This window comes from Enoplosus armatus, chromosome 23, assembly GCF_043641665.1.
Source record: "Enoplosus armatus isolate fEnoArm2 chromosome 23, fEnoArm2.hap1, whole genome shotgun sequence".
Lineage (NCBI taxonomy): Eukaryota > Metazoa > Chordata > Actinopteri > Centrarchiformes > Enoplosidae > Enoplosus > Enoplosus armatus.
The window spans coordinates 1955237-1982319 of NC_092202.1; the positions used below are offsets into that span (position 1 = coordinate 1955237).

At 41.6% G+C, this 27083-nt stretch overlaps 1 protein-coding gene across 1 annotated transcript in view; it reads right to left on the reverse strand.

Annotated features, from left to right (window-relative positions):
- Nucleotides 1-27083, reverse strand: part of dachb (dachshund b) — a 75380-nt gene that overhangs the window by 20775 nt on the left and 27522 nt on the right. The window contains exon 2 of the mRNA XM_070929887.1: nucleotides 10359-10474. Coding sequence (XP_070785988.1) covers nucleotides 10359-10474 — 116 coding nt within the window. The remainder of the gene's footprint in view (nucleotides 1-10358; nucleotides 10475-27083) is intronic.

Here is a 27083-nt window from a genome sequence, read left to right on the forward strand (position 1 = left end):
TTTATGCGTCATGCTGAGTGTGTGTGTGTACAGATTGCTTTCATGTATAAATGTGTGTGTGTTAGAGGGGGAATGCATGCATGCTTATCTGTGCATATTTGTATTCGTGTGTGTGTGTGTGTGTGTGTGTGTACGTGTGTGTAGGTCAGTTGGTTTTGCCCTGGTCACGGTTGACGGCCTTTGAGGAATGTCCATTACACACACAGTACAGTTGTCTGCAAGCTATAAAGAAAACAAGATAGAGGGAGGAGGAGAAAAAGGAGCAGAGGAGGAGGAGGAGGAGGAGGAGGAGCTGTCGCGTTGTTTGAAATTTAATTTAAAGCAGGATGGATGGATGAGGGAGGAGGGAGGTTAAAAATGAACTGGAGGTAAAAAGTTAAAAACTTACACACTGAGAACAAAATCTCCATTCGTCTAGTTTTTAGTTTAGATTTTTTAATTCCTAAAAGTCCTAAAAGTCCTAAAAGTGGGGAAAAGGAAGTAAAAACTCTGTGGCAGCGGAGTTACTTGATGTTCCTGCAGTCTGATTTGATGTCCGTGAGGCTTGTAAAGATGATTTCAACCTGTTTTCATTTAAAATGAACTTTGTTGTTTGGGCTGAGACCTGCTTTACTCTGTTCAGATCATTCAGGAAGTGATGTTTCAGCAGGACGGACCGTAAAACAGGGAAAGTGGCGGTTTGTCTCTTGTGTTTGTTGATGAGGACGCGGGACACGCCGCAGAGAGTCGAGGAGAAAACTTTTAGTGCGTGTATAATGTTTTTTTAACGTTTGGTGAGGTTTTAGTTGTGTGAATTAGCTGATGAGCTAACATTGATGATGAAAATGTCGGTGTTGATTCATGTTTATTGTCCTTTATTTAAAACAATATAAACAATCCTGCAGGATGAGGCCAGAATGAGTCACTAGGTGGGTTTCTACCCTCCTGTTTTTATGCACATTTTCTACATATATTCCATTTTCTTCTGCAGTTTCTGAAAATTCGGTTAAATTTTGCACCACATTTGGATGGAATTGTGTCTTTAAAGTTTCTCTAATCAATAGAGAATCATTACCTGCAACTTCACTGTTTAGTTTCACTCTCACACTCCAGTTTCCAGCCAAAAAAAAGCTGTAAAATATCACCTGTACACGAGACAGTCAGAGACTCGCTGCTCAACACAGTGCAGCATTTAGCTGCTACAGAGACAGATGTTTCCCTCAGGAGTTGGTGGAGACCAAACACAGAGCTAACAGAGAGAGAAGACTGATCAGAAAACACTCCATGTTTCTCTGTATCTGCTGGATGTGTCAATAAACAGCTGAGAAGTTCATCATATCAACATATATAAAAAAATATTGCCATATTATTGCAGTTTTAAAGCTAGTTTTCCAGACAATGTTAAGAATAAAATACTCTCAATTCATTTTATTTGCATGTATATTTAAATATATCTCCATCATGACATGGAAAAAAAATTACATGATTACTTTTATTTATTTTGCTAATCTGATTTATTCCTCCAGAATCCACCAGTAAGTGATTTATAATATATCAGACTGTTTGTGAACATAATGAGGAAAAGCTACCGAGAAAGAAAGAAAGAAAGAAAGAAAGAAAGAGGTCCAGTCAAAGAGCCCGAGGCAGAGTGACCAGACGTATTGTCTGCCGTCCTGCTGAGAGAGAGGAGGAGGAAAGAAATGGAGAAGCATGACGGAGGAAAGGAGGCCAAAAATGAGGAGAGGAGGAGAGGAGGAGCTGCTGCTCACAAACACAAAATGAAGGTTATAGGAAATATTATCAATCAGATGTAAATAATATGTGAAAAAAAACACATTTTTCAAAATGCTTTCTCTGACTTTACTGGTGATAAAGATGATAAAAACTACTTGAAATGCATTAATTTGTTTTGCACTACAACAGAGGATGTAAACATGCTCATGAAAAATGCATTAAAGGTAAAGAGAATGGAGAAAAAAAACAAAGGAGGCCGAGGAAAAGGAAAAAAACGAAGGAGAAAAGGGAAGGAAACGAAGTAGGATTGATGTGAAAGGAAGAGGAAAGAGGAAAAAGACGGAGACAGGAGGATATAAAGATGGAAAGGCGGGAGAGGAAACATGAGAGAGGTCTGGAAATGGAAAAACAGTCAGAAAGAAGAATGAGTGACGTGCAGGAGTGGGATGGATGAAGGCAAAGAGGTCAAATAGAATAGAAAAGAGAAACAGAAGAAGAACGTCAGGCGGGAAAACAAGGAGTGAAGAAGTGAGAGAAAGTTATGTTGTAATTCATGCATATTAAATGTTAAACATTAAATCCTATTTGTATTGTTTATGAACGGCAAATACAGTAAGTACTACTGTGATAGTAGAAAAGAAATACAACTAACAGATATTTTCAGTATCCATTAATCTGCTCTTTGTTTTCTTGAATAATCGACTGAACTTGAACCAAATGACAACTTCAAATGTTTGTTTTGTCCAACCAGCCGTCCAAAGTATCAAAAAGATATTCAGTTTAAAAGGATGTGAAAAAGAGGAAATCTTGGCATCTATACTTAAAACATGACTTAAACTAATTGATTATCAAAGTAGCCTGTCGATCAACTAATAACGCAATATTTGTAAAACTGACATTTAAACTTTTATTGCTAAATAAGGAGGAAAACAAGCTAATCACAACATTTAAATAGTTTATAACAGACGTCTGTTCAAATGAATAAAAAGAAAACTAAAGGCCTGCAGTCTAAATGCTAACGCCAGCATGCTAACAGTGTTTAGCAGGTATAATGTTTACCTTGTTCACCTTCTTAGTTTAGCTTGTTAGCATGCTAGATTTGCTAATTAGCACTAAACACAAAGTTCAGCTGAGGTTGGTCATAAAGCAAAGTATTGGACAAATTAAAACTTTGACCTGATGATGGCGCTAGATGAAAAGCTGAGGGATCTTCAAAGTCATTCATCCTGAAGGGAACGTGAACATGAGGTCGAGTAGATGTTGAGATATTTCTGTCTGGACCAACCGAAAAAAAACTGTCCAACAAAACTAGTAAGAGCACTTTGTTGCAGGCTGGTAACAACAATCTGTTTCTGTTTTGCTGGAAGTGGAAATGTTAGCAAATAAAGTTTTTTTAAATTAGGAAGAAAAAAAAAAGATGAGAGAAAGGAGGGCGGGAATACAAATGGAAAATGGAGTCCATCTGTGGGGTCAGGACTGCGTTCACACATTGATTACTGAGGAACACCTTGACACACACACAAAGATGCATATACAGATACAGGAAACAGCTCTACACACACACACACACACACGTGGACTTACACACACACACACACACACTCGGACACACACTCAGGACGCCCGCTTCGCCTCAATGGAACCAGAAGACAATCAATAGTGAGGGCAGAGCCACAATACTGTTCTCCATCATGACTATCAAACACACACACACACACACACTCTCTCAGATCGATGGCTGTCCGCTGTGTCCACGGTTACAGAGCATCGACCCCGTCGCTAATGGCGACCACGGAACCTTGGGAATTAGTGTGTGATTGATTGACAGACTGCTTCAAAGACACACGCATCATATAGAACCTGTGTGTGTGTGTGTGTGTGTGTGAGAGAATAAATATATTCCTGTGTGTGTGTGTGTCTCCTGTGGGTTGTCCATACATTGTTTACTCATCTCTTTTTTCCTTCACGTGCATCCTAATGCTTTCCGAAGGACGAACGGGAGAACGGGAGAGGAGGAGAAGGCAGGGAGAAGGAATGGAAACAGGAAGTAAGTTAAGGACAAACAGGATTATGGCAGAACGGAAGTGAATCGTCAGCATAACATGATAAAACATCGCAACCGGGGCTGAGAAATCAAACTTTTCCAGAGGACTTTTCTCACCAGCGCTCACATGATGGTGACTTTACTCTTTGAGGGGAAAGTCAAGATTTAAAGACCCTTTTTTATGTCGTCTGTTGTGTATTTGTTATCATTGTAGCATTGTTTGTTAGCCATGCCGCTAGCGTGGCTTTAGGAATGCTGATGTAGGTTGGTTAGTTCACACTGATATATCTCATCATCTATGGGATGGATTGCCATGAAATGTGGTACAGACATTCATGATGCCCGCAGGATGAATCCTAAGACTCTAATAATCCTCTGACTTTTCCTCTAGCGCCACCAGCAGGTCAAATGTGTCACTTATCCTGTGCAATATCTCTACATCTACTGTACCAAATGGGTTGGTACAAAGTTTAGGGGAGACATTAATGTCTGTACCAAATGATTTGAATGGCCAAATGAAGAAGAATCCGAAAGTTAAGATGAGCAGAGACAGAAACAATGCTGAACAAACAATAAGATATTTTGTCTTATGTCATTTTTAGTGTCCCTAAAATCGTAGTTACACAGCCAAGGAGAAAATAAAAAATGTGCCATGTTTTGTTGCTTATTGTCAGTGAAAATCAGGAAACTATAACCAAATAACCCAAAATATACTAAAGATGTTGATGGCAGTTAAAGTTTCGAACGCCGAAACGTTTGACTTGAGACTTAAGCACCCCAAAAACCCACTTAGACTTCAAAAATAAGAGCTTAATCGTTTGGGAAACACGTCATCACAGCATGAAAATGACACAAATAAGTAAGATTTTTGCAGGAAGGTAGGTTAAATTAAGTTTTGAGCAATCAGGTGACCAAGACACAGACTGGAGAACTTCAAGGTTTCACTCTGTTCTCAACACAACATCTCTTTTTTGTGTACGTTCAGGACTCTGTTTTACTATGTAGGACAAAGTCATTAACACCACCTATCATGCAAACACGTGCCCCCTCTCCTGCCACTGTAAGGCCTTTTTCAGTAAAAGCATCCGCCACATGGCAGGCGATACTCTAAACGAGATCTGACAGTGTCCTTCACCGCACAGTGCGCCAGGATGGTCTTTAATAGCTTTGAGTTTGCTGGTGGAGGCTGTTGGGTTGATCTTCGAGAGTCCTAAACCCCCCCCTCCTGAGCTCGCGTGAAACCCACCCCATTTGGCCGTCGGTCGTAAATATTTAATCCACTGCACCTACATCTCTGACGAAGTGCTCCGAACGCGCTCTCAGAGACGGAGTGACACTTTGAATAAAACAAACAGGAAAACAGAGGAATTGCTCTTTGTGTTCTGAATTTAGAAACACAGTGTTCTGGCTTTTTTTGTTTTTCTGTGTTTTTTTTTTTTTTTTCCCTCCTTCTTCCTGCGAGCACTCGGAGTGCCAATTTACAAATGCAGTCGATTGCTCTTGTGCTGAGTCAAATAGATTTCAGCTCCGCACTCGGGCACTTAGGTCGCCCATCTTTAGCTTTCACTGGAAGTCCAAGACGCCCATTTGGAAACCATTTTACAGCGGCCATTTTGTGTCATCTCTAACAGACACTGGCTTTAGAGTCATTGTTTTTGCAAAGTCGTTGACTTTAAGATGTTCTTGACTCTGTAGACAGCTCAACAGGAAGTCACCAGTGCATTTAGTCACCAGACTCCATTAGAACTTTCCATTAAGTTTGCCAATATGAATTGGAAGAGCAGCTGGGTTTGTAGGTCACCTAAGTAACACAGTAAAACCTTCAGTGTTAATGGTTCTACTCCCTGTAAGACAGTGACCATTGTTTTTTGTCTTTAAAGTCAATAGTTTGGGCTCATATTAGTTATTTAAAGTCAGTGGTTACGGGTTCTTTTGCTTAATAAAGTCAATATATAAAGTCAAAGTATAAGTCAGTGGTTGGGTGTTCTGTTCCCTGTTAGAGGTCAAAGGTTAGAGGTTGAAGTCAATAGTAAGGTCAGTGCTATAAATTGAATTTGAATAGTGTGCGTCTATTTGGGGAAAAAATATGTTTATTATTCCTTTATTTCTGAAACATGGTGGTGTGAAACGTGCAAAGGCTTTTTGTTTCTTTCAGTGATCTGAGAGTAAACAAATCACCAAATTGGTGGACATCAAATCTTTAAACAAAACAACTCTCCACAGAACCAACAATCCTCTTTTATTAGCAGTAATTACTCGCCGGCTGGTAAAAACAAGCGCTTCAGAGTGTTTTATTGTAATGAAGTGAGCTGCAGGTTATTATACTTTATAACCTCATTGATTTTGTTCTGGCAGAACTTCACACTTTTAGCTGTTTATGAGCGAAGGATCATTCAATTAAACTGTAATCTTCAAGAGTTATGTTGTTGTTTATTTAGTCCTGTTTGTTTGTTTCTGTACTGCAGATCAGCTGTCAATCAATCTGTGCGAGCGTCCGTCTCCACGTATCTTCTGTTGCTTTATTTTGATGTTCCTGTATCACTTCCTGTGTTTCAGAACAGCAGAAACAAACAGAAACAAGCTGTTTTCACTCTACTTTCTAATTACTGACGGCTTCCTCACCAGTGGGGGGCGCTAGCAGCCACACACACACACACCACTGATCACGGTGTGTGTTTAGTTGTCGTACAGAAAAAGCGGGAAAACGTGATGCAGGAGGGAAAAAAACGAAGAGGAGGAGAGATGAAAAAGACTTAATGTCACTTAAGTCCTCTTCAGCCCTCCCCCTCCTCCCCCCTTCATCTCTCCCTCGATCTCCTGCTCTCTCTCTCTCTCTGCAGGTGCACATAAGAGTCCTCAGATGAGTGTATTCTTTTCATGACAAGATTGAAAGCACTTCATCTGTAACCTACACCGAGTACTTGTGTGTACTGTGTGTGTACTGTGTGTGTGTGTGTGTGTGTGTTCATGCGCCAGATGTGTTTATGTTTGTCGCTGCAAAATGTGTGTGTTTGTACCACAAACACGTGTCTATGCGCTGCAAGTGTGTACGTGCAAAGTGTATTTGTAAGAAGTGTGTGTGTGTGTGTGTGTGTGTGTGTTAGAAGACAAGGCAAACCATTGAGCTGTTTTTGAAGTGAATTAACAAGTCAAATGAGTGCCGCAGCACCCTGCATAGGTTACCACACACACACACACACACACACACACACACACACACACACACACACACTCCCACGCTTATCATCACAGCTTCTTTGTTAAGGAAGATGAGGCCAATTAAACTGATATCACTCTCTTGTTGTCGCTTATGCCTCCTCCCTCTCTTTCTCTCCCTCTCTTTCTCCTCCTTCCTCCATCGTCCATCATCTGTCTGTCTCTCCTTTCACCTCCTTTCAGTTCTTTTTCATCCTGGACGTCTCATTTCTCTCTTTACTTCCTCCGTCTTTATCTTTCATCCTCCCGTACCACCATCTTCTCTTTGCAGCTTCCTCCCTCGAACAGTTTCCTCTTCTTCCACAATTCTTCCTCCGTCCATCTTTCCCTCCTCTATCTCCATCTTCTCCTCGCGGGTTACCTCCTCCTTCCTTCCTTCCTTCCTCCTCTTTCAAAATTTCTTTCCACCTTTCTCTCTAAAGTTCCTCTTCTTCTTCTTCTTCATCATCCCTACTTCTCTTCTATCTTTACCTCTAGCTCCTCTTGTCTGTCTCCCTTCTTCCACCTTCCATCTTACAACATATCTTCTCTTCCTCCTCCTCCTCCTCTCTCATTTCATCCTCCTCTTCCTCCCCTCTCTCCTGTCATCTGCTCATCCTTTTTGCTCTCTTCTCACTATTTTCTCCAAACTCTCTCTCTTCCTCTCTGTGTTTTCTAACAGTGTGATAAATGTCCATCTGTGATTGGCCGATGCCCCCCATCGCCGTGGCGCCCGCGAGGTCGTAAACAACAGCCCGTCTCCCCCGGCAACGTGGCGTCTCCATGGACGCAGGGCCGCTAAGACGACCAACTCTGCGTGTGTGCGTGTGTGTGTGACTGAGGCGGAATGCGACATCCGACGACTGCCAAGTGTGTGTGTGTGTGTGTGTGTGTGTGTGTGTGTGTGTGTGTGTGTGTGTGTTGTATATATGTGCTGCATGTGTGTGTGTGAGCTAATGAGCGATCATAAGTGAGCAAATGTTTTCTCTGGGTTCCACTAATGTTCGACAAACACACACACACACACATACACACTTCTACGCACACACACACACACACACACACACACACCTGATGTGTGTGTGCAGTCAGTAATGTGTGTGTGTGTGTGTGTCATTAGTATGCCACAGTGAGCTGTGTCCATATGTCACTAAACACAACCATGTTTTATTTATCCTGGAGAGAGAGGGGGAGAGAGGGAGAGAGAGAAGGAGGCCAACAGTCACTGTCAAGGGGAGGGAGGGAAGGATGGAGGGAAGGATGGAGGGAGGGAGGGAGGGAGGGAGGGAAGGATGGAGGGAGGGAGGAGATGGAGAGGAAAAAGAAAATTGGTAAAAAGATTTGAAGGAAAGAGCGAGGTGAGAAGGAGAAGTGAAGGTTGAGAGAGAAAGTGGGGAGATGGAAGTGAGATGAAGAATAGGAGGAAGAGGAGAAGGGAGGAAAATGAAGGAGGCGGGGAAGTTGGAAGAGGAAGTGAAATGTCAAGTGAAAAATGAAAGTTAGACATGTAAGAGAGGGAAGGAGAGAAAAGGAGTAGGAAGGGAGGAGAAAGAGATAAGGAAGGAGGAAAGGAAACGGTGGAGGAGAAAAAAGTTGAAGGAAAGGGAGATGAAAAGTATGGAGGAGGTGGAGGAGAGGACAGAAAAAAAAGAAAGAAGGAATGAAAGATAGAAAGGGCAGAGGAAGGAAAAGGAGAAAAGGGAAGGAGGGAAACAAAGGAGATAAGAGAATGAAGTGGGCATGGAAGGGAGGATGGGAGAAAAAGGAAGGAGAGAGGAAAGGGAGGAAGTACTGAAATAGGAATGACAGAGCGCAGAAAGGTGGGAGGGAGATGAGTCAAGGAAGAAGGAGGGAAGAAAAGAGGAAGAAGAAAGAGCTAAAGAGAAGGAGGAAGGAGAGAAAAGAGGAAGGGGGAAGCAAGGAGGGAAGTAAATAAAGGAGAGAGAGAAGAGAAAAAGAAGAAGTAGGGACGACGGGGCGCAGAAAGAAAGGAGGGAGATGAGTTGAGAAAGAAGGAGGGAAGAAAAGAGGGAGATAGGGAGGGAGGGAGGAGGGAGGGAGGAGGGAGGGATGGACAGATGGAGGAGTGGGACCCCAGAGACGTGTCATTCATCACACCACCATGCAGTCTGCACTCGTTCACCCTCTCTTTCTCTTTCTCTGCAGGTCTTTTTCTCTTCTTCTTCTTCTTCTCATACGACTCTCTTTCTTTCCCTTCATTCATTCATTCATTCATTCATTCATTCATTCATTCATTTCTCCCTCAATCGCTGCCAGACTACTAGATTATTTCTCTCTTTCCTTCCCTCCTTCCACTCGTTTGCTGTCAACTCCCAAACAATCTGTCTTTCTTTTCCTCCCACCATCTTTTGCTCTGCTTCTCCCTCTCTCCCTCCCTTTCTCTTTGGCAGTCGTTTTTAGGTTTCATCATCTCCTCTGGCGACATCCCTCCTTTCTTCTCTCCATTTTCTTTCTCTCTCTCTCTCTCTCGCTCTCACTGTTTTTTCTCTCCATCCATTTTCACTTTCAGAGCTGAAAAGGAAAAAAAATATCTCTCTTTTTCTTCTATTTCTTTCACTTACGGATCAAAGAGAAAAGGTGTGGACGGAGGGATGGAAAGGAGGGGATGAAGACAGGGAAGAAAGGACGGAGGGAGTGGAGGTGAAGGAGGGACGAGAAGACGTAGAAGGAGAGATGGAAGAATGAAGTGAAGCAGAGACAGTGAGACGGAGGTGTCATGTGGAAGACAGACGGAGAGAGAAGACGAGGAAAAGGAGGAGAAGAAGAAAGGAAGGTCCTAGTGGCCAACTGTGGTACTGCAACCAATATAAAAGTGATTTTAAACAGACATTCATTGTGTCCAGAGGAGGAACCCTCATGATAATGTAGTGCTAAACATTAGCATGTTAGCATTTAGCCTCACAGAGCTGCTAGCATGACTGTGGACTCTTAAATCCTGTTAATCCATGAAGGTCTGATGTTTGTAAAACTGTCCCGGAGCCTGGAGAAGCTGCTCTTATGTGGCGGACATCTTCATCATGTAGGTCTTCTAGTCCAGAGTCCAGTTCTCAAGATACACAACAACGCAGATATGAGCGCTGAAGGGGTTTCTAGTGGATCCACTGTGCACATGTTCGTATACATAGAGAGAGAGTTTCTTCATAACCTAAATAAGCCATTTAAAATGCCGCTGGTGTACCTGAGAAACACAAAGCGAAGGAAGAGGATTCTTCTTCTTCTTCAGTCATTGAGAGTCGACATTTTGGAGATACAAGGTTTTCACAGGACAGTGTATTGTCCCAGTTAATTAAACTGGTGTATGAATAAATCCATGGAGAGAACGAAGAGGAGGAGTTGAAGGAATAAGATGGAGGAAGATGAAATGATCTCTCTCTCTGTCTCTTACCGGTGTGTGACAGCAGGTTGGGGGACAGCAGGCCGGGGAGGCCCGGGTGCAGCAGCCTGGGGCTTTCCTGGATCCCTGCACCAGAACAACGCTTCGGAGGACGGCCCGGACGAGAGCTGGAGGGGGCGGGGGGGGGGGGGGGGGGGGGACAGAGAGATTAATTACTACGACACAGAATTAGATTCACAGCATTGAGTACAGAGAAGAGACGGAGGGATCGTAACTGTCTCATAACGTCTGACGTGCCTCTAGACAACAGAGGTACGTTTCTACAAACACGACACGCTGATTCAACACTGATCCCATTCAATGTTCGGCTCACATTTGTCGTCATCTCATATTTTCACTTGTTTATGAAAGTTTTTTTTCACTAAATACAAAAGAAACATCAATATTTTATCCATTTTTATTTAAAGAAGTGAATCAGAAATATTCATATTCATTATACTTCCAATTATATGTAAGCTAATGTTTATTAGAGCTCAAACTAATCTGTTGCATTTTTCATTTTGTAGTGAACTTACAAATGCTGAATTCTTGAAACTGCAATTTATTTTGACTGTAAAAGATGGAACACTTTCTGTCACTTAACTGCTCGATGATAAAACCTGTTTTTAATTTTAAAAACTGTAAAATGTTGGTGGAGCTTCTGACAGCTGGATGCTCCAGCGGAGACAGCAGGTCGCTCAGACGTAATCAAATCTCAAACTGACAACACGCAGCGCGCCGCCGCCTCAACAGAGTGCTTTCACCGGCCGCACTACTGGAGAATAGTGAGGTTACACCTGATTGGCTGATTACAGGAGGGCTCAACACACGGCGTGAGTGGAATCTGATTGGTCGTTCTTATAGTCGGTGTCTCTGGGGGGAAGTGAAGTGACGAACACAAGTCATCTTTTCTCTGTGACATTTTCACACCTCGAGGTACTTGAACCAGCAGACGCAGCAGGAGTTGCCTCATCCTGAAATATTCCCACTTTGAGACGGAAAGAGCTCCGTCTTTATCAGCTCGTTCAGGCTCTGACATGAAAGGAGGAATCCTGACGCAAGATACCGAAACAAATATTTGATTTGTGATAAATGCAGTTGTGATAGTGAAATAAAATGTGATAAAACAAAGATCTTAATTCAACACCAGATCACACAAATAATTAGAGCTTGGATATTCAAATGCTTTTAATAATAAACTTAACTGCTTGTTTTTATTTAGCGTGCAGCTACTTCACAATAAAAGCCCTCTGACAACCAGAGCCGGAGCCAATTTCTGGGAATTTGGAGGTTTTAGCAATCGGGGGGATTTTACATTCTGCAGTTAAAAATGCTTGTTTTTTTTAGGCTATTTCCAGTATTTCTACTCAGTAGTTAGGTATTTGACTACTTTTAGGTCAAATAAATCAATGCTTCAGTATTTCTACTTCTGAATGTTATTCCTGGCAGTGTGGGGAGTGCTTTGAAACAACATTTAGACCTAAATAAAGAAAACTAAACAGTGATGCTTTATTTTACGGGTCTGCATAATTCATTAATCATTTCTTAGAATGTTTCCTGAAAATAATTTAGATATTTGGAACTAATTATAGAAACACATACATAATTAAACAGCTAATAGAACAAATCCAAATAATTAAGACATTTACTTTCTCTTTGGTGTCTGGTTGTTGGGGGGGGGGGGGGGGGGGGGGCTAACAGTGCCGCCTTTTTTTAAACTCGTCTTTGCAGCTGGAAGGCTTTTACTGTGAAAACTCCTGCAGACAGGAAACTGAATGACACCAACAATCAATATAAATGTATTTTTTTAGGGTCTTTGCTGCCAAAGAAACGCTTTAAATACTAAATGAGAGAGACTGAAAGAGAGACATTAGTGTTGACTGGGGCTAAATATGCTAACACTGATGTAAAACAGTGTCTCACACCGACACACAAGCACAAGAATACATGTTGTACATGTGCTCCTGAACACACATCTACAAACACACACACACACACACACACACACACACATAACCTACTGTATTATGCATGTGCACGTAGGCATAAATAAACACAAGAATTCAGTAACTGCACACGTGCAACTAAAACATAAAGGAAGGAACACACACACACACACACACACACACACACAGGAGGTGTGCATGCAGGCCAACTCTCTGCAGGGTGGCTAAGTAACAGATGGCCGTCCAAAGTCATTTACACCTAGAGAGAGAGAGAGAGCGAGAGGACCAAAAACTAAAACCTGTACAAGACATCAGCACAGTGCCACCGGATGAAGAGAGAGAAGAAGTATAGAATGAAATAGAAAAGAAGAGAGTAAAATAAAAATGAATATAGAGAACGGGACAGAATATAAAAGAGCTTCACTCTATTGAAGCCTCTTTGTCTGCTCTAACACGAGCTGCTAATGTTAGCGTAGCATGTCCAGCTTACAGAAGCAACGCTAACCGAGCGTCACTTCCGAGGCTAAGCTAAGCTACATCGTTTTGTATTGGATTTTACAGCCAACTCGTTACCTGATGGTGTTATTCATCAGTTAGCCTTTATGTGTTTATTATACGTAATGTGAGTATTTGGGATTTTGTGGATATCTGTTAATTGATATGTTATATTTGCACTCTTTCCAGCTGGATAAATAAAGTTGCTCCTTATAAAAGTGAAACATATTCTTTGAAAATACAAACAGTAAGTGTGCTAAATGAAGCATCTCAACAGGATATTACTACAAAATAACACTCTAGTGCTAGTGCTAACTAGCTACGCCACAATGAGAGAACAATACTGTCTTTATTTCCAGGTCTTCAGGATCATTACCTGGTGAGGACTGAGGCCTGTAGCTTTAGCTTCAGTCTTTTAGCATGTGTACAGGAGCATATTTACAACCTTTTTTATGAGGTTTAATGCAGTAAAACAAGTCTAGTTACAACAAACGTACAGAGCTAACGTTAATAACTGCTGGCTAGAGCCGTTAAAGCCTACATTGTTTTACAAAATGACATATAATAATAATAATAATAATTTCGAGTTATAAATCCGCCATCGTTGTAAATGACATACATGCGCTCCTGGAAGGGAAGCTTGGCAGGCATAGCAACGGTAACTAAGGAGGGCGGGGCTTAAAGAAGGGTCGATCGATATCCAATAATATTAGAAGAGAATAACAGAGTGGATTTGGGGCTTTTCAGGAACATGTGAGTGTAGATCCCACTGGGAGGGGCGAGAAAAGAGAAAGTGTGTAAAAAGATGTGGAGAGAAAATGTCTGAAGATGTTTTGGGGTGTGATTCTGTACGTGAGAAACACACACACACACACACACACACACACACACACACACACACACACACACACTCTGAGTGAGAGAGGCAGAGGAGCATGAAGAAATGAAAACATGAACCTTCACTTTTCCTCTGAACTCTGCCTAACCTCTCCCTCTCTTTCTCCTTCAATCACACACACACACACACACACACACACACACACACACACACACACACACACACACACACACACACACACACACACACCTGTACAATAAACACACTATTATCGCTCTCTTTTACACACACACACACACACACACACACACACAGGTGTTTGCATTCAAACCTTAAAGCCTTTCCATCAACAACCCCCCCCCCCACCCCGCTACCTTTCAACTCCCACACACACACACACACACACAATAGATACATGTTACAGTACCTGGTGTGTGTGTGTGTATTCATCTGCATCCATCCATGCATAAGCAACATTAAGGTGTGTGTGTGTGTGTGTGTGTGTGTGTGTGTGTGTGTGTGTGTGTGTGTGTGTGTGTGTAAAGGACACATGATATCGCCTTCTCATTAGCCTTATAGTTCTTTGTTCAGAGTAATGACTGCAGTGTGTGTGTGTGTGTGTGTGTGTGTGTGTGTGTGTGTCCCGTAGGGTTGCCATATGTTGGGCATTAATCCTCGTCAACGGTCCACTCTCCTTACTGCACCGAGCACAGGAACAAAGAGCAGGTCACACACACACACACACACACACACACACACACACAGACACACACACACACACACACACACACACACACACACGATGCATGTAGAAGCTGAAGTACATACACTCACATACATGTACACACTTGCATATGGATGTACAAGCCTTCCTACAAACACACACACACACACACACACACACACACACTGCCAGCCCATTGACCTACATTCATGTGTTAACCCTTTAACCTTGACTGCATTCAAACCCTTAAATAGAAACGAGTCCATTTGTCGTGCTCAGGCTCTCATTTCTCCCCCGAAACACTTCACTCTTACGTGAAGTCACAACAGGGCAGGTAAGCCTGTGACCTTTGACCCCCCCCTCCCCCTCCCCTTTCATCTCCTACGAGCAGAGAACACAGCGAGTTTCCTTCTGTTCCTCCTTCATGTGATTTTAGTTTCAAAAGCTAAGAAAATATAAACAGGAACAAACATCCCCAAATCAAAGTTTGCTTGACCAAATTTCTTGCAAATTGTGCTTCAACCGAGTTTATTTTACTCACAATGAGACCCATGTGTTCTGAAATTGGTTTGGCCCGAGAACTCTGGTTCTTTTGGGAAGATCTGAACACGGCGATCATACTCCGACGTGGACCACAGCAACCGCATGGAGACCCTTTAGAAGAAGTGGTCTGGTCCGACCGTGAATCTGGTGTGCCTGGCTGCTGGACTCATAAGACCGGGTATCACATTCATAATTCAACATAAGATCTGGTACGGCTGCTTGCGTTTTTATTAACTTTTGAGAACTTTGGCTTCAAATGTTAAAAGAAAGAAAAGGTTTTGTAGTAAAAACATGTTTTGGTTTCAGAAGTGATACCCACCCGACTGGTCAGATATCGAAAACCTCAGTCATATGTAGGTCAGAGCCGGACCACATCTGCTCCCTGCTGAGTGTGGCGACTCTCCGCTGCAAAGGGGCACGTCTAGACTGGTTACAAGAGGAATATGCACCACTGGTATCACTGGGAGTTATGTTTAAAGTGACATAAGGGTACTGAAACCTGTCCGCATCAATATGAAGATACTAATAAGATATTTTTTTATTTTGGTATATATTCTTGGTTTTACTCACAAAACTTATATATTATTATTGGCTGATTTTAGCTCATCACAGATATATTTGTATTGCCGATAAGTAACGAGAAATTGCTGTACAGGAATAGTATCACACAGTAGTTTGTCCACCAGAGATCTTATTTTTCAACTGTAAAATGTTCCAAATATCCATTTGTTGAACTCTCAAACATCAATATCACTATCAGCTCCTAATAGAAATCTGTAAGATCATTATAATAACATGATGATGATCAAATCATCACGACTATATTGAATTGTTGAATAAAAACACACCTTGACAAAGTCACTAGAACTGTAAGTCCACGATTAGCTGCTTGTTAAATTAGCCATTTTTGGATGGTAGTTTTGAATGAGAGTTTTAAAAGGCCTGAAATGCTGAAGGAGTGTTGCTGCAGGGATGATTTTTCTCATCAGTAAATCATAAGATTCTGATTTCAACTTCAGACACTTTTCATTTGGAAAAGGACGACATCTAATCTCAGAGAATAAATGCTCTGGACGGCGCCTTTTCTCTACCGTAAATCAAACCCTGCAAAATGTGACACAGTGGTTCGAACAGAGAGTGGAGGCAGCGAGAGGCAGACGGTCTGCTCCCGCTTGTTTGCAGTAATTATAATAATGTCTCATAATTAAAGAGGTAATGATTTATTGATGTTAATTAAAATGAGACAAACAGCAGGTTTGAAATGTTTGCTGCGATGTATTTTTGTTTTTTTTGATGACCTTTTAATTGGCAAAGAGCACGAAAACATGCCACGAATGGAAAACATGAAGCTGACATTTCACACACACACACACACACACACACACACACACACACACACACACACACAAACACACCAGATGATCTGATGAGCCACCTTGAAGTAAGTCTTCCCACTTTGACACACACACGCACCCTCGCCTGTCCTCCCAAATGGCCGTTTCTATAGCGACAGAGCCTTGATCAATACTCTGTCATTGGCTCTGATGGCCGGTCAGGGTCGGTCACACACACACACACACACACACACAAACAGGCATGGCGGTGAATAAGCACGGACTCGCTAACACGTTTGACAGATTGATTTAGCGTGGAACGTGCAGAGGTCACACACACACACACACACACACACACATTTACGTGCACACACACACACACACACACATTTACGTGCACACACACAGTGCAGTTTATCAAAGCCCGGTGCGGTCAATACGAGGGGCAGAGCGAGGGGTCAACCCTCTTTAGCTAAAATCTTTCATCTTCTCTTTTATCTCTCCATCAGTCGCTGCTCGATTTCTCCTCGTTTTCTTTTTTTAGACATTTTATTTTTTCAGTTTTGTGTTTCGATCCTCATCATCATCATCATCATCATCATCATCTCAAGACTCGTGTTTGTGTTTGTGCTCAGATTAGATTAGATTAGACTGAAATGCGTTTCTGGTCTTTAGAATATTTGAGGCGCCCAGATGAAATTCATTTGCACTCCCGAGTGAATTGTTGTTGGATTTAATCTTCAATCCGTTCACTTTCGTTTCAATTCTTTGATCCGATTTTCATTCGTTCACATATTTCTGTGTTTTTTTTAGATGCATATTCTGTCTAAATTTTCACTTTTAGTGCTGCTATTTACTACATATTACTTTAAAATGTTTTTCTATCGTTTGGATCTCATTGCGTTTTGTTTTTCCTGCTTCATCCTCACTTTTTGTGGCGTCTTGTATCTGCAGAGCGAAGTAAGTATTACACTTAAAATGATTTCTTTTATTTTTTCCCTTGGTCAGATAGGACTCGTTTACCGCCAGTATCAGAGAGTGAAGTACTTATACTATGCGTGTGTCCTTAAAAATCCTGAAACTGCTTCACTGACTGTTTTTAAATCAGGTTTATATTCCTGACCGTGTATTCTATAGTTGGGGACGACTGTCTCTTTATTCTGATGTTTTATCTTTTATCTAAATGTTTAAATTCACTACAAATGACTGCACGTCAGCGTCAGATTCCCTCACCAGGACCAACAAGTCAGTCTGTGGTGATATTATAAACTAGTTTTGGTGATATTGGAAAACTTGGAGGAGATATACGCTGACTTTTCAACAAAAACGAATTTTAATTTCAGTTCAAAAACACGCCCCTCTTCTTCGCTTTCTGCTTCAGTGTCACTTCTCTTTTCTATCTATTGCTCCATTAATCTGCCCGTCTCTCCATCCATCTTGTCTTCCCCTCGTCCCCCCCTGCATTTCGTCTTGTCTCCCCGACTTGAGGTCAAATGATGATGTCACAACCTCTCTATCGATCACTTTCTCTCTTTTTCTTTCTTTCTTTCGTTCTTTCCAGGCTCCACCGCCTCCTTCCCTTTGTCTGTTTCCTGTCTTCCTACGTCTCTCGCCCATCATAAATCGCATCAGACGTACATCCTCTCTCTCTTACTGTGTGTGTGTGTCTTTACTCTTTGTTTGTAGCAGAGAAGAAGAACAATCTATTCTTTTTAAAGAGACACCAGAGAAATGGGATATATGTCCGTCCACACACACACACACACACACACACACACACACTGAGGCATCATAATCATGGACGCTCACGGAGTGAACGAGAGACAGATAGACAGAGAAGGAGAGAGAGAGATGGATGTTTACTTTCCTGTGGGCTTCCGCCTCTTTGATTGGACAGATGAATGACTTCATTGTGTGTGTTTTTGTGTGTGTTTTTGTGTGTGTGTGTTTCCTCCTCTCTCTTTTTTTGCCTCTCTTTTTGACAGAGGGGGAGAAAAAGATGGAGGGAAAGAAAGAGGAGTAGAAACAGACAGATATGTAGTGAGAGACGAGGTGGCCGATAATAAGTATTGATTGATAAAGGAAGTAGAGCGAGAATAATAAGAGAGGAGAAGAATCACCTGAAAACACAGAGAGGAGGGAAACAGGGAAACTACATTGATTAACTGATGACGCCTCTCCTCCTTCATCCCTCGCTTTCTCCGATCTTCCTCTGCTGATTGTAGTCGTCTTTCGTCGTTCTCTATCTGTTTTTTTGACGTCTGCGCCGTCCATCCGTCCATCCATCTATTCATCCATCTATTCGTCCATCCATCTATCATTTGTCTTTCTGTCTGTCCATCCATCTCCTGTGTTCTTTCATCGTCCGTCTCGTAATCTATGTATTCATCCATCCATCATCACTTCATCCATCCATCACTCCATCCATCCATCATCCTTCAGTCATCCAGCTATCTATCTGTATCATCCATCGTTTCATCCATCCATCACTTCATCCATCCATCACTTCATCCATCATTTCATCCATCCATCATTTTATCCATCCATCATTTCATCCATCCATCACTCCATCCATCCATCACTCCATCCATCATTTCATCCATCCATCATTTCATCCATCCATCATTTCATCCATCCATCACTCCATCCATCATTTCATCCATCCATCATTTTATCCATCCATCATTTCATCCATCCATCATTTCATCCATCCATCATTTTATCCACCCATCATTTTATCCATCCATCACTTCATCCATCCATCACTCCATCCATCCATCACTCCATCCACCCATCATTTCATCCATCCATCACTCCATCCACCCATCATTTCATCCATCCATCACTCCATCCATCCATCACTCCATCCATCCATCACTCCATCCACCCATCATTTCATCCATCCATCACTCCATCCATCCATCACTCCATCCATCCATCACTCCATCCACCCATCATTTCATCCATCCATCACTCCATCCACCCATCATTTCATCCATCATTTCATCCATCCATCACTCCATCCATCCATCATTTCATCCATCCATCATTTCATCCATCAATCATTTCATCCATCCATCATTTCATCCATCCATCACTCCATCCATCCATCATTTCATCCATCCATCATTTTCTCCATCAATCATTTCATCCATCCATCATTTCATCCATCCATCACTCCATCCATCATTTCATCCATCCATCACTCCATCCATCCATCACTCCATCCATCCATCACTCCATCCATCATTTCATCCATCCATCCATCACTCCATCCATCCATCATTTCATCCATCCATCACTCCATCCATCATTTCATCCATCCATCACTCCATCCATCCATCATTTCATCATCATTTCATCCATCCATCATTTCATCCATCCATCACTCCATCCATCATTTCATCCATCCATCATTTCATCCAACCATCATTTCATCCATCCATTATTTCATCCAACCATCCATACATACATACATCATCCATCCAACCATTCATTCATCATCCATCACTCCATCCATCCATCATTTCATCCATCCATCAATCCATCCATCATTTCATCATCATTTCATCCATCCATCCATCCATCACTCCATCCATCATTTCATCATCATTTCATCCATCCATCCATCACTCCATCCATCATTTCATCATCATTTTATCATCATTTCATCCATCCATCATTTTATCATCATTTCATCCATCCATCATTTCATCATCATTTCATCCATCCATCCATCACTCCATCCATCATTTCATCATCATTTTATCATCATTTCATCCATCCATCATTTTATCATCATTTCATCCATCCATCCATCACTCCATCCACCATTTCATCATCATTTTATCATCATTTCATCCATCCATCATTTTATCATCATTTCATCCATCCATCCATCATTTCATCCATCCATCATTTTATCCATCATTTCATCCATCCATCATTTCATCCATCCATCATTTCATCCATCATTTCATCCATCCATCATTTCATCCATCCATCATTTCATCCATCATTTCATCCATCCATCATTTCATCCATCATTTCATCCAACCATCATTTCATCCATCCATTATTTCATCATCATTTTATCATTTCATCCATCATTTCATCCATCCATCATTTCATCCAACCATCCATACATACATACATCATCCATCCATCCAACCATTCATTCATCCATCCAGCTATACTCACTCTCTCTCTCTCTCTCTCTGGAGGAACAGGTGTGCGACGGGACAAGAGACAAAAACACTCCTGCATTTTTAACCAGCACCTATTAAATATTAAACACTGCACACACACACACACACACACACACACACACACACACAGAGGGGGCGACACACAATCGCTGACGAGACAAGTTATACAGGTCGATGGGCTAACGTGTCTGCACGTCTGCGTGAGTGTGTGTGAGTGTGTGTGAGTGTGTGATGGCTTTAAGCGTCATTACCTTACTTCCTAGGCATGTGGGCGCACACACACACACACACACACACACACACACACACACACACACACAGAAAGGCAGGGATAATTCATACAGGCATACACGGTGCTCTCACATGTTAGCATTTAAGAGGTAAAACTATAACAGACTCCATGTTTCGCCGCTGCCCCCCCCCCCTCCTCCTTCTCTTTGAAGTGCTCCATAACAAACTATAACAACAGGAAGTTTTCAATGCGCCACATTGAGAAGGAATGTCACATATGGTACGAAGGAAGGAGGGATGGAGGAGGGAAAAATGACCGGAGGGAGGGGAGACAGATAATATAAATAGCTAATTGGCAACTGTTAGCATGATAACACGGTAAATTAAGATGTGTATATGACAAACATTATACCTGCTACATATATAGCATGTTAACATACTCATTTTGAGCATATCAAAACCACAAAAGTGGAGAAACATGAAATAAATATAAAGAGAAAGAGAGGTGTTAGCACGCTAACATGCTAAAACGAAGACAAACACTAAAAACATAATTGCCAGCCTGTTAGCATGCTGGCGTTCACATTTAGCCCAAAAGGATTAGGGTGAGGGTTAGTTGTATTACAATGTTAACAGGCTGGTAGCATCGCTAACCAGTTAGCAAGCAGCAGGGTGGCTCACAGTGTTGATCTTTGTTCAGAGGAGACATATATAATTATATAATTTCCCCCCGGGGATCAGTAAAGTATTTCTGATTCTGAAATATGTAAGAAATATAAAGAGAGACAGATGTTAGCGCGCTAACATGCTAAACGAGGATGAACACTATAAACATTTGCATTTAGCTCAAAAGGATTTTGGGCTAAATGGTAAGAGAAGCATGTAAGAAATATAGCTGAAGAGAGAGAGGTGTTAGCATGCTAAAACGCTAAACAAAGATGGCGAACATAGTAAACATTATACCTGCTAAACACTAGCATGTTAGCGTGCGTTCGCATTTAGCCCAAAAGGATTTGGGTCAGTCTTGTTCCAGTGTAAACAGGCTAGTAGCATCGCTAACCAGTTAGCAAGCAGCAGGGTGTCTCGCCGCTCAGAGGAGGAACATGTATGAAAGATGAAGAGGGAGAGCGGCGGCAGAGAGGGAGGGATGAAAGTAATGAGGAGAGACGTGTGACACATAAATGAGGGAGGGAGGGGGAGGAGGAGGAGGAGTGAAGGAGGGTGTGGGAGGCCAGAGACAAAAATGAAGAAGAAGAGGGGCAGTGCAGGATAGAAAGAAAGAAGACAGACTTGCCCCAACCATCATCAGATCAATTTCACCATCCTTTCATCCCTCCATCTCTTCTCAACTGTACTTAATTTGCTGCCCCTCCGACTCTCCATTCCTCACCTTCCTCCCTCCCTCCCTCCCCCTTCTTCTTTTACCTGTCCTTTCCTCCCTCCCTCTCTCTCTATCAATCTCTTCCTCCCCCCTCTCCATCTCCCTCTCTCTCTGCAGTTAAGTCAGTGTAATGTAAATGATGTGCCATCGATCGCCCCTGACAGTGCAAGGACGCTCACCTCTTCTCCTCCTCCTCCTCCTCCTCTTCTTCATCGTCCTGTCATCTCTCTCTTTTCACACACACACACACTCTCTCTCTCTCTCTCTCTCTGTTTCACACCCCCCCCCCCCCCCCCCCCCCCTCCTCGGCTGCTCTTCCCTCCACGTAACATCTTTTATCTCTCTTTCTCCCGTGTCTCTCTCTCTCACTGTCTTTCCATGTCTCTCTCCCTCGCTCGCCCGCTGCCTCCCACGCCTGTCATCTTTCATCTCTCCCTCTCCCTTCATTTTACTCTCTCTTTCTCTCTCTCTCTCTCTCTCTCTCTCTCACCGACCATCATTTATGTCTCTCTCTTCCTCCATTGTTCTTTTTGGAGCATCTGCTCTCTCCCTCTCTCTTCCTACCTGGACCATCTTTTATCTTCACCTCTCTTCATCGTCTTTCCATCTCTCCCTCTCTCTTTGCTGTCTCAGGTCTCTGCAGTCCATCTTTAGCCTGCTAGCCTCACTTAAAGGAACACAGACCAACACACAAAAAAGGTTCAAATCGCCTCTTGTTTTCAAATTAAGAAGCTTATATTCAGTCTAATCAGGTCCAGGTAGGCCCGTTATGTTGGCTCAGGTCTCAGGTCCCAGCCCCCCCCCCCCCCCCCCCTTTCTCCTTTATGTTATGTTTATATACTAATTTAATTTACCAAATACATTTTAAAATAAAGGACAAAAGTACTACATCCGTGTACCAAATGTGGTTAAATATATAATGTATTTTATGCATATTTGTTGGGACAGTAGTGGGATGAAATATAAAGTGTAAAAAAAAAAAAAAAAGTGATTTATTTGACTTCAAACTGTCAAGGAAGTGTTTTAATTAGATTTTTCAAACCAAAATAACGAGTTGTCACTTTAAGTCGACTTGTAGTAAAAAGTGGTTGTTGTGATTGTTAAAAATTGTTGGTACAACAAATGAATTTTGTTGTCAGTGAACATTTTGAAGACACGTTCAGTTTCTGAATTTTGCTGCTTTGCAGATAAACTCATGAAAGGTAATAGTCTGACATTTTGGAAAACGCGCCTTTATTCGCTTTCTTGCCGAGAGTTAGACGAGCAGATCGACACCAGGAACCACGTGATTTCTGGATTAATCAAACGAGGTTAAACATGTTCATTAAGGAGCTTTAGAGTTGCTAGTAGGCGGATTTTGTTACCCCAGTCAGGCTAGCTGTTTCCCCCCGTTTCCAGTCTTTGTGCTAAGCTAAGCTAACCGGCTGCTGGCTGTAGCTTCCTGTTTAACCGACCGACATGAGAGAGGTATCGACCTTCTCATCTAACTCCAGACACGAATGTGAATAAGTGTATTTCAAAAAAGTAATTTTCCTTTAAAAATAAATTTACTATTTTAATAAAAACAATCTGAGCAGCGTTCGGTTTCTTTCTCTAAACGTCTGCTGTTGCACATCTGTACTGTATAAATGTGTCAACATGTCAGATATCAAGTGGGATGAAGCCACATTGTATGTTTTTATATTCGTTTATAAAGCTGAAACGTACGTGTGCCGACTGCCGGAGAGATAAAATAATGATTATCTAACGAATTACAATTAAAAGTTGAAGTTGTTTTCTGTGTTGTGGTTGATAAGAGTAATAATAATGAATTAATATCATTAACATGTTTCATTATTTTATATAAGTGTGTGCATATTTCAGTAATACTGAATCAGTGCCGACATAGCCGCAGCATTGAGACAGCGATTTCCTCCATGTCGCCCTTAACATTCAGCTACAGAGGCGCTCCCAAAGCCTCATGGGAGCTGTAGTTGTTGTGAATAACGTGAAGAAAATAAAAGGTCTTTTATCCGTTTTATATTTCCTCTTTGTTGCGGCTGCATACACTGAAACTGTTTCACACCGTTTATTTATTTGTGTGTTTTTTTTTAATTCATAAATTTATTCAAAGTCAAATAAACAGTTAGATGTTTAAATGCCCAAAAATGAATAAATAAATATAAAATATATACATTTGTATCCGTGAACAATTACAAAATAAAAGTCATCTAATTATAGAAAATAAAAGAACGTCCTTCCAATAATCATGACTAACATTGTGGTGCTATTATTAAACATAACCACAATATTCTTAACAATATTAATATATTGAAATAATTTGATATTAATGTATTATATACTTATATATATTTTTTGATCATTATTATCAGCTTACAATCACTTCCTCTCTGCTTATTATTATTGTTTTTTCTCTTTTATGGCCTGCTCTTCTTCTTCTCCTCCTGTACACTGTCCTCTGATTCTTCTTCTGTCCTTTCTTTCTCACTCATCCCTCTTGTCACTCCTCATCCTCCTTTGTTCCCTCCTTCTTCTTCTTCCTCTCCCTGTCTCTCTCTCTCTTCCTCGCGCCTCCCTCTTTCCTTTCTCCTTATCCAAATAGAGGACACAGACAATCCAATAAACGCCCACGCTCTCAACAGCTGGAGTGTGTGTGTGTGTGTGTGTGTGTGTGTGTCTGAGAAGCACCGAGTCAGCAGAAAACTAGGATGACACCCTCAGCGCCGGACAGGAATGTCACAGGAAAAAAAAAAAAAAAGAGAGAGAAGAAGAAATAAAGAAGGAGAGAAGACAGATGGGAGAGAGCGAGTGAGGAAGGACATGAGGAGAGAGAGAGAGAGAGAGAGAGGAAGAAGAGAAGAAGAAAACTCTGGGGACTCAGAATGACACATGCAGTATTACTCACCGTCCTCATACATCACACACATGTAACCCCACACACACACACACACACACACACACACACACACACACACACACACACACACACACACACACACACACACACACACACACACACACACACACACACACACACAGTGAATCTTTGTCGTGAGCACAAACAAACACACAAGGACACCAAAAGACAAACCTGCTCACTTTCTTTACACCCCGAGAAAAAAACAACAGCATGGCGCTTCATTCCGACGCTCAAATTTAATGTGTAACATGAGACAGAAAACGCTCCGTCTGCGCGATTTATTAATTTATTAATTTATTAATCAGCTCATCCAATCACACGATACCGTCGCTGACACACTTCGTCTTGCTGCAGTGGTGAAATGTACATTTATGTGGTTTTACTTGAGTATTTCCACATTCTGGAAGCTAATATTGTACTGATGACTCGTTACTTTGCGGATTCAGATTAAATAATAAATAAATAAAATAAATAACAAGTCAGCTAATAAATTATGATCTATTATTATGGATTAAGCTACCCAGTGTAGTATACAATGTCATTAAAGTGAGCTCCATCTTTACCAGCTGCAACATTAATAGATCGCTAATTACGATCCAGTAATATAATATATATTTTGAAGTACTTTTACTTTTGGTACTAGTATATTTTGATGCCGGACTTTTACTTGTGACAGGGTATTTCTACACTATAGTATTAAGTAAAAGATCTGAATACTTCTTACACCACCATCTTTGTTTATTGATATTGTATTGAACATTTATTTATGTTTATGTACAAAACTATGATGATGATGATGATGATGACGATGATGATGACGAACCCTGGTGGTGCTTCAGCAGTTCATTAAGTCCATTAAAACCCGTGTAATAAACTTCATAATCGGTTATTTCTCATTCGATCTTGGCCACACTGCACGACCTGCTGTCAGTCACCGGTTTCCCTGGCGATGTGCTGATGATGCAGGATGACGTCACCAGAGCCGTCCAATCACCGAGTTCCCTGTCAGCCTGTGTGACTTCCTGTTTACTCCTCTTGGTTCATCAGTGTGAACGCGAGCTGGACAAAAGCTTCTGAACCAGACTACATGTGTGAAAGAGTCAAATAAACGTTATATTTGTCCAAACAGTGTGTTCGTCTCACCAGCGACGCACCGTCTGCTCGTTCACCGACGGAGCGAAGCTTTCTTTTTAATCGATTTTCACCCTGAAACATTTAGTGTGAAGGAAACCCTGTTTGACACGTAAACTGGGGTGTTTTTTTTTTTATTTAACTGCACATGGTCTAAATCTGACCCACACACACACACACACACACACACACACACACACACACACACACACACACACACACACACACACTCACTCACACACGCTAACATAAACACAGAAGACAATCTTGGTACAACACACACACACTCACACAGAGTCAGAAGGTAAGCCTGGATCCCACAATAAGTCCAGTTTTATGACTAGTGTATAACACCAACAGCTGAATCAATATTAGTTTACACTGGGTCACGGTGGACACACACACACACACACACACACACACACACACACACACACAGCTCTTTCCTTTCATAAACACACACACATTGAATCTCCCAGAATATATTATTATTATTATTGCAGATTTACACACACACACACACACAGATTAGTTTTTATTCTATTACACCCTCGTGGTAGGTCGGCCTGACCATGTAAGGAAAAACACACACACACACACACACACAGCTAGCCATTATAAAAGTGATAACAGTAATGTAATAAAACACACACACATACTGAGCTGGTTATTATAAAAAATGATAAACATTCAAAGAGTTGTAAAGTTTTACAGTGATGAACTAACATATCAACTTTATTAACGGCCGACTGTCCTCGTTCTCAGGCTGCGGCTGCGTTTTAACACCCGTTTAAACCATTTTAATTCCTCTTTTTTTTCTCCTCCTTTGTAACAGCTGATGTGAAGTCAGAAACATTAAACTACTTTATGGTGACAAAGTGACTTTAAGTAGAGAGTTTCAGAGTTGGACGTCTTTCAGCAGCTTTCGTGCCAGGAAAGAAAAAGTCATAGTTTCCATTCAGAGTGACAGAAAGAAGAAGACGGCT